This window comes from Orbicella faveolata, unplaced genomic scaffold (assembly GCF_042242905.1).
Source record: "Orbicella faveolata isolate gen_17 unplaced genomic scaffold, um_ofav_v1 contig_47, whole genome shotgun sequence".
NCBI lineage: Eukaryota > Metazoa > Cnidaria > Anthozoa > Scleractinia > Merulinidae > Orbicella > Orbicella faveolata.
The window spans coordinates 14,654,471-14,667,173 of record NW_028301577.1 but is presented as its reverse complement, the minus strand read 5'-3'; the positions used below and the strand labels follow the sequence as shown (position 1 = coordinate 14,667,173).

The 12,703-nt window shown below is 39.4% G+C and overlaps 1 protein-coding gene across 1 annotated transcript in view; it reads left to right on the top strand.

The window, feature by feature from the left end:
- Nucleotides 1–1,754, top strand: part of LOC149097281 (uncharacterized) — a 37,121-nt gene extending 35,367 nt beyond the window's left edge. Inside the window, exon 2 of the mRNA XM_089279229.1 lies at nt 1,442–1,754. Coding sequence (XP_089135355.1) covers nt 1,442–1,722 — 281 coding nt within the window. The 3' untranslated portion in view covers nt 1,723–1,754. The remainder of the gene's footprint in view (nt 1–1,441) is intronic.
- The last annotated feature ends 10,949 nt before the right edge of the window (nt 1,755–12,703 follow it).

The following is a 12,703-nucleotide window of genomic DNA, read 5'->3' as shown; positions in this document are numbered from 1 at the left end:
GCGAAAAAGTCAATTTCATTTCTGCCAGTTTTCCACTTACTAGTACTGAATGTGAATCTAATATACTAGTAAACAAATCGGGCGAAAAAGTCCATTTCTTTTCTGCCAGTTTTCCATTTAGTAGAATTGAATATAAATCTAATATACTAGTAATCAAATTTCTTCTGTTCCAGTTTGTCATTTACTAGTATTAAATATAGTTCTAATATACTAGTAAACAAATCGGGCGAAATAGTCAATTTCTTTTCTTCCAGTTTTCCATTTACTAGTATGTGATATACTAGTAAACAAATCGGGGGAAAAAGTCCATTTCTTTTCTGCCAGTTTTCCATTTACTAGTATATAATATGCTAGTAAACAAATCGGACGAAAAAGTCAATTTCTTTTGTGCCCACTCCTGTTTGTGCCAGTTTTCCATTTATTAGTATATTTTACCATGATATTGTAACAGCTAATAATATTGTCACTGTTGAAGTTTTTTGCAAGAACTTTTTTTATTGGTACAAGTAAAGCTTTTTAAAAACTTTGCAAATATCTGATTACCCGGTCTGGCCGAACGGGAAAATATTTGGCTCTCGGTCCGTACGTCCTGACCTCGAGCCAAATATTTTGCCGTCCGGCCCTCCCACTCAGTAAATAAGTACATAGCATTTACCTTGATTTAATTCAACATTTAGATTGACAACTTCCAGACTGCTTCAGGTATAGAGGAAAATTACAAAATGTTCCCATACGTGCGTGTTTTAAAGAGCAGCTATTGTGAAATACACTGTACTGCTTATCCCACATATTTATCGCATTATTGCAATTAAATTATGAGCTCTCAATTTCTATCGCGTGATAGTTGACGAGGGCCGGTATGGTTGCGCCCTCGTCAACTATCACGCATAGAAATTGAGAGCGAATAATCTAAATGTTTTAGTATAAATCTACTAGTCGTTCAAAACTTTATCTAAACCCTCTTCACAGACACTTCGAAAACGCCATGAAGCGGTGGACATTTTGTTGACGCTACTCATTGTCTATCACAAAATAGATAGTGAGTAGCGGCGTAGCTAATCAGAGAACGTCATTCATGATAGAACGCTAGTAGATTTATACTAAAATTGAAAACGAGGGCGAGTGTATTTGTGTGTGTGTGTGTGTTTTTTTGCCTAGAATTAAGGTTAATTTTCAGTCATAACAATTAGGTTATGAGAATTTTTATTCAAAGAAGTTTGCATTGTGCACCGCAAAAAAGTCTATTCATCGCTGGTGTTCCTAATTTGACCAACGGTGTTTTTTTCGCTACTAAAATTTCATAGGTTACGTTTCTAACCAGCTAGGCTTTGAATATAATTACGATTTCATGCATTACAGTTTTAACGCAAAAGTCTCAGTACCTGTCTTATGAATAAACTGAGTTACTGAGTTTTTTTTTTTTTTTTTAACTGCATTTTAGTGAGCTGCGTGAGCGTCACTTTCATCAATCAAGTTAAAAAGCCAATAAGGATCTGGAAAACTGTGTCAAAGACATCATTCAAGGGATTTATTATCACAGGAAAGGTGTACAGAATGAAAACAATGGTAACGGACCGCCACAAACCAGTAGTATATCACGCGGAAGCTCTGGACGGTGATCCCTCAAGCGAGTTTTTACTGGATGGACAGGACTCTATTTCTGTCCTCCCATTTGACTGTGATGATAAGTTTATTAATGTTATTGTAAGCAGCCGGCACTAAGATAAAAATAAACTACAGCTGAGGATTTAAAAGACTCTGTTCCTATTTACAAACTGTGTTGCTCGAATGTCGTTAGTTACTGGTGGCTCGCAACGGTTTCCAGTATTCTTAGCATGCAACGACACTACATCGATTCACTGGTACCCAGTTCTTCCGCGGATGTTACTCGCGCGTTGCGTGGATGTTTTCGTGGATGATTTGGTTATGTTTCGTTTCGCTTTAAAGCAAAGGAAAGCCTCCAATGCTGTGGGGATTTTTCTTTGACATTTTGATATCAAAGAAGCAAAGGAACTTCGGCCCTCGCTATGTTTTTATACATTTCAAAATTTTAAAACGAGTCTAAATAAGAACATAACAATGAAGCAAGGCTGATTACTACATAGAAAGCTTACGACATGATAGAGTCCAAACTGAAAGCCAAGAATTGGAACCGGGGACAGCTGTTTCGACCTGGTTGGGTCTCGTCAGCACGGTGTAGCTGCAGCAAGATGTTCCCTGCCCAAACAATAAAAAACTGAATGAATGGCAGAGATACGAACAGCCAAACGAGTGCAAAGGAAACAAACACAACGCAGCCGAACAAACAGCTTGTCGAAAGTACAGACAGAAGCTCCCCGCCAGAACAACAAAAGAGAGTTTAAGCAACAACAACAACAACAACAACAACACCAAGGACAACCTCGATTAAAAAACGACTCTATATTCAACCTACGACTCTTCCAAGAATTTACATTTGTTCAGTTTGTCTCCAGGAGTGACTCCCACATAAAAATGGCGGGGGTGCTCGTCGTACGTTTCAGGGGTTAAAAACGCGGTTTTGGTACCTCTTAGGGCAAAAAAAGGTAAAGTATGCATACCAGCCGAGTGGATTGATTGAGTATATTTGAAGTGAAAGGTAAAGTCTGCATACGAGCAAGTGGCCCATCAGGCCAGCGCTTATCTCCGGTTTCTGTAGCATCAAGTGACTAGGAGTATTTCTAGTCCCTCGTGGAAGGGATGCTAGTCCATCGCAGGGTTACCGTCAGCATTAAATTCGCCGGTACCCATTTATGCACCTAGGTGGAAAGGGCACTGTGAGAGTAAAGTGCCTTGCCCAAGAACACAACACAATGTCCTCGTCCAGAGCTCGAACCCGGACCACTCGCTCCGGAGCCGAGCGCACTAACCATGAGGCCCCCGAGCCTCCCACTACCACTTAGGATGTTTAGCCTCAAAACGTCCACAGCGCGCGCGAGGTTTTGCAGTACCTCTTAGCGTATTGAACCGAAGAAATACGACACGAGATAATGTGTTATGTAAGAACTGGTACCTGTTTATGGAGGCCCATTCTGGTAAAAATTGTAGTAATAAAATTGCCCCACAAGTCAGTTTTTTCAGTCACTGTTTTACTTTTTATGAGCTTGCTGTGTATTTTCATCGGCGGTACAATTTTTTTTTTTTTGAGGTGGTTGCTTATTTTTTTAGCAGCCTGAATTATTTTAATTTAGTCTGGTTTTTTGCGGGTTCTACGAATGAATTTTTTCACTCGTACTGCAAATTATTTTTGACTGGTACTGCGAATTATTTTTTACTTGTGGTACTGAGAATTATTTTTTCATTGGCGCTGACAATTATTTTTCAAGGTATCGTGAATTTATTATTTGACCTACAATACATTGCGGGCTTGCGATTTGAGGGGGACTGGTACTATTCCGCTCGATTTCTTCGCGCCATCTTTGTGGTTTCATCTTTTAAGGCCGGTCTTCCAGGTCTATGAGCCTCCATCCTTGGACTTGGTTGAGGATAAAATGAAACAGAATTTTCTGCACTTGATGCAGAAGTTTCACAAGACACGAGAAGTCTTTGAAGAGATTGCACATTGCTCTTCAAACGACGCACATGTTCAGGAAGGGGATCGTTCATTTGGGAAGTCATGTCATGCTCAATAAGGGTTAGAGTTGTGTACGAGTCTTGCAGCCGTTGCGTAGTCTCTTCTATTAAATCCTCGGTCCAGAAAACCTCATCACTTGCGTACACACTAACGACTCCTTTCAGATTTTGTAAGAAAAGGTGAAAACCTCTTTCGTTTCTTTCTCTGACAATGTTTCGCCTTGGTATTCTTTTGGATAGCACTCGCACAATTTTCAAAATGGCCGCCTGGAGAGTCAAAACACTCGAGCCAGTCTCCCTCAATCGCATGCCCGCAATGTATTGTAGGCCAAATAATAAATTCACGATACCTTGAAAAATAATTGTCAGCGCCAATGAAAAAATAATTCTCAGTGCCACAAGTAAAACATAGGCACACAAGGCGTGCAAGAGTTATTTTTTTGTGAACTATAAGTCTCGGAGATAGGAGCATTCATGGAACTGTTTACAGTAATGATTTGACAAGTTTTTTTGGTTGCGATGTACAGCAAGAAAGAAACTGGGAGTTTATTATGTACATAACTAAATAGATAACTAAATAGTAAGCCATAAAATGTTTGACTGAACAAACTACAGTAATCTGACACGTCTCCAGATTAATGTAGATACCATCTTATTTTCTAACAGGCAGTTTTATTCGTTCTTTGATACAACCCACACTGTGATTGGTCTGACACGCGCACATGCATAACTTCCTCACTCACCGATCACGTAGCCCTTCCCCCCCGGGGGGGGGACTTCCTTATATGGGCTATATAGGTCTGTGCGGCCCCGAAGGGTATGGTTTTTCAGCCGTTTTGGTCATAAATAGGGTATCGATTTTAGCTGATTTTGGCCATTTTGGTCATAAATAGGGTACGGTTTTTGCACTCTAGCCTTGATATGGGTATGCTTTAAGAAGAAGCCACTTTTTCATCATTATCGAAAAGAAAATCAACAAAAGCCCTTCACAAATTTATATGTTTACGGTAATTTAACATTGGTTTGAACTAGGGAGCTAATTATAACGCAGGTCTGAAACACGGTTTTGATTTGAGGGCCAGGTCGTAAATAGGGTTTCGAATTCTTGGTCAGGTCATAAATAGGGTAAGGAATATCGCAGATTTTGGTCATAAATAGGGCAAGGGTTTTGGGAAGCGGACCTCACACCCCCAACCAATTTTTCTGGGAGTACCCCCTCGGGAGCCCTTCCAGCCCCCAAGAGGAATTTTTGCTCAAAAATACTCAAGTTAAGAGAACTTTTCGCATTTTATACGAGTCGTAAGTTTACCCTTTTTACACAACACAACGTAACAACACTACTTCACCGAAAATTGAAAGAAAGAGAAAAAACCTCTCTGATTTAATTAAATTGCACTTTAACTTGGTGCCACACAGTCTTCAAAGAACATTGGAACAGTTTTCATGCTTTTTACCTTTAAAAATATCGAACTGAAAAGAATGTCATAAAATGCCCATCAAATAAAAATATTAAACTGCTACTGCAGAGACGTAAAAACACTCTAGAAATGAAAGCTTCTTTTTTGTTTAATATCCTGGGAACAATAGCCGATAACTTGTAAGCTCTAATTGAATTTACTCCCACATGAAAAACAAAAGTGTCGAGTTACCATTTGTAACTAAAAATAGCAAACATCTCGTGGGAACAAATGGCGACGATTCGTCAGCTCTAATTGAATTGACTACCTTGTGAAAAAAAAGAGTGTCAAATTACCCATTGTAACTAAAAATAAAACTATCTCGTTATATTTGCATGCAATAAGAACAAAACAATCGTTACCTGCACTTACTATCGTAAACGTTAGAACTGCTTCAAACCTAAATAGTCTCGTCTCCTCTAAAACATGTCCTAAGAACTAGAACCGACGATTCGTGACCTCTAATTGAATTAACTCCTTGTGAAAAACAAAAGTATCAAGTTACCCTTTGTAATTAAAAATAAAAATATCTCGTTCCATTTGCCTACTACTCATGAACTGCTTCAAAACTCAAGACTCATCTCGTTCATAACTAGCCACCATTACACTGAAAATTATGTACTCTAAAACAACCCAATGTACGTATGTAACTGTCACACTCCCCTCCAAACCGGACTAAAAATCACAAACCGGCAACATACACGTCACTCTTTATTTTTCAATTACCAAAGTCCTTGTGTTTATACATACCTTGTGTTTCTCACGTACCATTTACCTTTACAACAAGAAATTTGATTGGCTGTTCATAGTAGATCCAATCTGATTGGTGTGACATACATACATCTCTCACTCACTCACTCACTTACTCACTCACCCATTGACCCGTCCATAACATACCTGACGCGCCGACTAAGAGGTATTTTTTTTACAAAAAAATAACTCAAAAAAAATAACTCAAAAATAATTCGCAGTACCAGTCAAAAATAATTTGCAGCACGAGTGAAAAAATTCATTCGTAGTACCCACAAAAAATTTAACCAGACTAAATTAAAATAATTCAGGCTGCTAAAAAAATAAGCAACCGCCTCAAAAAAGAAATTTGTACCGCCGATGAAAATACACAGCAAGCTCATAAAAAGTAAAACAGTGACTGAAAAAACTGACTTGTGGGGCAATTTTATTACTACAAGTTTGACCAGAATGGGCCTCCATACTTAACAATCCAGCTTTATCGTGTTAAAATTTCAGGGAAGTCGAACAAAACCAGAATTAATTAGAATTTTTTTTTTGTGACCTCACTCCTAGACTTGACCTAACAAAGGAAGCCACGGTCGCCCATAGCAACCGAAAAACACGAACATAACAAAGCCACCGGACGTTTTCCTTTTACAAAAAATTTCGGAAAATTTCTGCTGGGAATTTCCGTTTGGGAAAAGCGCGTTCCATTTGTCACAGGTCCCATTCGTTCACAGGCCCTTCTCTGTCGCTTCTCTGAATCTCCCACGAATATTCAAAATGGAGGCTAATGAGGCCCATCAGATGTTTTTCTGCGAAGTGTTAGAAGTCTCTATAGAGGAAGAAAGTTTGATTAATTCAGAAGATGATGCAGTAGATATCTTTTCAGCGGCCTCGACGTTCATGAGACGGAATTTGCAACGAACTGAAGGCTATTTTGAACACGCGTTGCCAGGATATTCACTCGATGAGTTTAAAAGTCATTTTCGAATGACAAGACGCACAATGGAAGGTCCGTGTTGAGTGGTCCAAGCTACAGGAAGAGTGCCGCAACGGCATTCATTTGGAAGACCACCAATTCCGCTCCAGAAAAAAGTATTGGCGTTTGTGTGGTTTATTTCAAACTCGGAAGTTTTCTGACCCTGAATAGCCGCCATTTTTGTTGAAACACGAGGAAGCCGAGGGAGGCCTGGCCGCTTAAAAGACCGCGAAAGGCATGGAACTGGTGATAAAGACGAGAAATCTGTAAATGAAACACAAATTTTCCATTGGGTAGTTTCCACCGGAAAAATAGGACTACCTTTTCAGGAATTCCGTTTATTCGGGAAAATGTCCAGTGGAACGAACCAAAAAATCGTGTTCCATTTACATCCCAACCAGAATTTCCGGATTTTTTTGGTAAATGGAAAACGCTCAACGTTTCGGCCAAAAAGCTCCAGAATTATCGCCTGAGAACTTAAACTTGAATGGGAACATCTTTTTCGAACTTTTTTCAACTGATTTAGACGAAAGAATGGCCTCGGCGGGTTACAGAAAAGACCACCAGAGAAAACAGAACAGGACAGCATAACAAGCCGATAATATTTCACCTCGTGGCTTTCGCACGAAAACAAAAACAAAAACAGCTTACTTTGGATAAATTCAGCCTTAGAAGCCAGCAACTGGTCCCAAATTACTTTCTGTATCCTTACAAATGTCCTGACTTCCATCTCCGAAAGATTTTGCCCCAATTTTGAGCAAATAAACATTTCGCCGACGGCGACCGCCATTACGGTGGCTTGCTCACTAAATTAGCTAACTTGACAAAACTTCTTCCAAGGGGGGATATGACGAAAAGAGCTGAAAAATAGCCTGTAACTGGCTAATGATGAAATCATCCCACTGTCCAAATTTGGTAAGAATCGAAAGTAACGCTAATTTTCTCTCACGCTTTCAATCTGTGGTCACTGGAGTGACACAGTACGGTGGTTATTTCCCAACCAATGACCTAATCCTTGCAGGTTCTGACATGTTCTTTGCTTGGCTTGCAAATATTCAATTTTGCTTCTGATCACCGAACTCGCTGCGATGAAACAGCCAAAGAATTTCTTTCATTTGCCTAAAACCACAAGAAATACTCGCAAAATTGCAAATAAAGTAATGACCGTCGCTTCTGGCGAAACAAACTTGCAAAGTAAACACGATCTTATTTTTCAGAGTCTATCTTTTTGTTGACGGTCGAGGGTCGAGGGTCGAGGGTCGAGGGTCCCATGTCGAGGGTCGAGGGTCGAGGGACGAGGGTAACTTTTTTTTTCTGGGTTTGTTTTTCTACTCTTTGCTGTACGCTCGATTTCCGCCGCTCAATCGAGTCCGATCTACACGTTCCTTCCCGATTTGGTTAAATGTCCGCTAACATGATTGCACTTGATATCACAAGCGTCTTTGCTACTGCGAGAAAGATAATTTATGTAGTCTTCTCGATTCAGATATCTTTTTGGGTCCCATGTCGAGGGTTTAATAATATATCACAGACCTGATTATTTATCCATAACCTTCTATAACATTCAAAGTCCGGTTTTCATGTGACTTCATCACGCTGGATGCTTGGGCCGATCTACTAATGCCATCAACTTTTGAATGGCTGTCCGCGTAGAAACAAATCCAAACATTCAGTTTTGCAGTTTTAATTTCTTCAACAAGAAGATAACACACAGGGATAACAGAATGTGGTTCGCGTTAATATTGTATTGATAGTGACAATGTTGTGTCAGAGTGCCTCACTCGCTTCGAATTTCACATTTCTAGCTTCAAATTTTTCACTGTGGAAAACAAATAAAAACGCCTTCCATGGCATGGCTTCGTTTGTGTACCTTCTTTTCTATGTCGCTGTTGTGGTTTAGGTCGTGTTACTACCAATGCGATTTCGTGGAGTACTAGTGTTGGCTTCATTGTTTTCCAGTGTTATTGACAGGCCGCAATGAGAAATATTCGTTTGCCATGTATCATATATATTTTCTTCCTTCGGTAAATTCGCCGTCAAAAAAATGTCTGTCAGATTTGCGATCTAAATTACTACTCTCCTTCGGTAAACTTGCAGGGCTTTGCGATCGGTCGCGATGAAGAATATATGTGAGATTTCCAATCTGAATTACCACTCTCCTTCCAGTCCTTCGGTAAACTTGCAGGTCTTTGCGATGGGTCGCGATGAAACTATGAGCATTGTTAAATTTATTTTAACTCTTACCTGTCACGCTCTATAAATTTTAATGCTTCAGGATCGATAACTAAAAAAATGATCAAAAAATCGGATTATTTTTGTTTCCCCTGAAATTTGGGGACATGAAACTAGAGATAATTATCTAAACACATGACTAGTTTCACGTGGGATGCTTCAATGTGGCGTACATGACGACATTGCGAAATCACACAATTTCAAGTCAAAATGACCGCCTTTTGTTGAGCGAGCGATGTCCATGATTTCAACGTCCTGAAGATGTTTTCGGAAGCGGACAACATTCCTAAAGGTATTTGAAGTAAATACGAATGTAATTTTACGGTTAGAAAGAAATTAGAAGCGAAAATTTTGGGTAAGTGAGCTTGCATGACCTTCGCCATGTGCTACTCAAATCCACGCATCTTGTTTAAGTGCGACTAAATTCCCTTCGGACCGCCGTTTTTCTGTTTGCAATCTCGAATAATTCTTGAATTATGTGTCTTGAATCGTTTTTGGGATCGTAGAGCTCAGGAAGTTTGGAAAAAAGCTTTGTTTCGTTGAGTAAACATACCTTTCGAAAGGACGCGTAGCTCGATCTGAGTTAATATTCCACTGGCTGTCGCCATGGTAACGGGAATGCGAGATTTTTAATTAGATTTAAAAAAGTAATCTAAAAAATTTCGGTTTCGATGGTTTTTCGCTCTGTTTTCAGGATGTGATTGCTGATAAATTAAGGAAAATTAGTTATTTCTACATCAAATTTGGCCAGTGGAGTGGAAATACAATTTGTGAATCGTAACGTTAAAATGTCAGGTAGAGGATTGTATTCACCACGTTTAAGGGATGTAGCTTGGCTAGAAGACGCTCAGTTTATTTTTCTAATTTTCCATATATTTGTCTGTAAATTTGGCTGGGTGGACGCGGTTCGCGGGAAAAAAAAATACGTATCGACAAATGTATGGAAAATTAGAAAAATTAACAGAGCGTCTTCTAAGTAAGCTACATGCGTCCTTCAAACTTGGTGAATACAATCCTCCACCTAGTATTTTATACCTAGTCAGAACGAATGACAGGAAATTAGTAGAGGAATTTAAAACATATTGAGCATATTCATGACGAAATGAATAGCCGAAAATTTCCCCACGTGTTTATTCAAAGAACTATTTTTACTCGTAAGAAAGCCAGTTCAAATCCAGTTCTATTTTCGCGGTGGCCGTTTTTAATGCTGCCGTGCAGACAATGTTGAGGTGAATTCTTTCTTCCTATATTCCTCTGGATATTGTAAAAGATTACAGTCGATATCCGACAGAAATTCCTCTCTTGATTTCCTATCAGCCATTCTGATTTTCAAAACTGCAAAAGACAAAATCCTCGTACGCGTTGCTGACTTTGCTTCTCTTCAAGTGTTTGCGGAGTGGCGCTAAAACGTTCCAAGTGGGTGGGTAAACTTTGAAGTTTGATTGTCAAAACTTTGAATTTTCATTGACCGGCAGTTGCAAGCGACGGTAAGACTCTTTTTAAACGTTTCCTCCACCGGGCTCTTCGTTTGTAATAGCTAGTAGTCATGGTATGTATTTCAGAAAATGTATTTAAAAGTTCGACTGATCGTGTGACAGGAAGTCACGCCAGCATTTTACCAAATTAGGTTTGGTGTTATGACAAAGCAAATACACGTTAATGCACTGAATGGTCATGTAAAGTAGGGTTGACAAGCCTTCGATTCACGACTCCGACGATTTGTGACATGTGAAAAAAAAATCAGAAAAAAAAAATTACCCTCAACCCTCGACCCTCGACATGGGACCCTCGACCGTCGACAAAAAGATAGACTCTATTTGTCATGTAGCGAAAGTGAAAGCTGCAACGTCAACGCATTCCATGGCTGACGTAATACCTTTTAGCGTATTTATTATTCCCTTTGAATCCAACGCTTCGATAAAACGAACATATATATATTTTACTCAACACAAAGAAAACAATATCCGTAACATTGTCCTTGTATTAATGTTTCAACAGCTTTTGGCGAATCAACATCACACGTTGTGTGACCCAAAATTGGGCCGAGAGGGAGCTTGAGCCTGGTCACCGACAAAAAACAAGAAGATCTGTTAGATCTTATAACCGCGCTTTTAAAATTTAACTGTTTAGGTAGCGCTACAGTTGCAATGCATCTTTTTTTGCTGTAGACATCACATCACTTGATCAACACAAACTCTATTATTGCTATAAAATGTTTAAGCAAGCAACCGGAACGATGATCCTGCTGGTATACGTTGGATCAATAGTGATCTAATCGGCTTTACATATAAAATAAAGAATACAAAAGCAAAAACCGACACAACGTAGAATAATTTTTTGAAGGTGTACTATATTTCGGCTGGCCAAACCAGCCTTCTTAAGATACCTGAAGAAGGCTGGTTTGGCCACCCGAAATATAGTACACCTTCAAAAAATCATTCTACGTTGTGTCGGTTTTTGCTTTTGTATACTCTATTATTGCACCATCAGTCGTAGCTGTTGTCTCCCATGACGTAATGGTCTTAATTTGGAACTTTCTTCGGGATATGCATGGGCATGAAGATACGAACACTTAACTCTATCCCGACCGTAGATTGAAAACGTGACAGAAAATTGTCGTTCCTTTCGATTCTCACCAAATTTGGACAGTGGGACGATCTCATCATTAGCCAATTACAGGCTATTTTTCAGCTCTTTTCGTCATATCCCCCCTCGGGAGAATTTTGTCAAGTTAGCTAATTTGGTATGCAAGCCACCGTAATGGCGGTCGCCCCGAAATGGTTATTTGCTCAAAATTGGGGCAAAATCTTTCGGAGATGGAAGTCAGGACATTTGTAAGGATACAGAAAGTAATTTGGGACCAGTTGCTGGCTTCTAAGGCTAAATTTATCCAGAAGTAAGCTGTATTTTCGTTTTCGTGCCCAAAGCCACGCGGTGAAATATTATCCCCTTGTTATGCTCTCCTGTTCTGTTTTTTCTCTTGGTCATTTTTGTAGCCCGCCGAGGCCAGTCTTTCGTCTAAATTAGTTGAAAAACGTTCGAAAAAGATGTTCCCATTCAAGTTTAAGCTCTCAGGCGATAAATTCTGGAGTTTTTTGGCCGAAACGTCGGCTTTGTTATGTTCGTGTTTTTTGGTTGCTATGGGCGACCGTGGCTTCCTTTGTGAGGTCAAGTCTGGGGAGTGAGGTCACAAAAAAAATTCTAATTAATTCTGGTTTTGTTCGATTTCGCTAAAATTTTAACACCATAAAGCTGGATTGTTAAGGAATAGATTTACCTCCTGCCGATGTGTGGTAGCTATTAACGCTAAAGTGATATATCGCTTCGAAGTCAGGGTTTTGAAGAGATTTTCTTGCAACGTGCGGGTTCGGCGTGATTTTGTAATCGGAGGTTTTTGTTGACCCCGAAGGAAAAAATATCCGGAAAAGGTCATTTCATCGACGATTCAAACGAATATAAATATGTATATGTTCCGAGCTAAATTTCTGGTAAAAAAATATAATTTTTGACGAGCGCTGGGTTTTTAATTTTTTCCCGCGAAAGTCAGGACCTGAGATGAGTTAAATTAACAACAGCTTTCTTTCTTAAAACTCACGATTAAATTTAACTGTTTTTTCCCTTGAGTAATGGACTAGCAAAGAAGTCACACGAGTCACATAATTCAAGAATTGCGTTATCCACGGCTATCTTTAGTATGGTGGTTATTTCC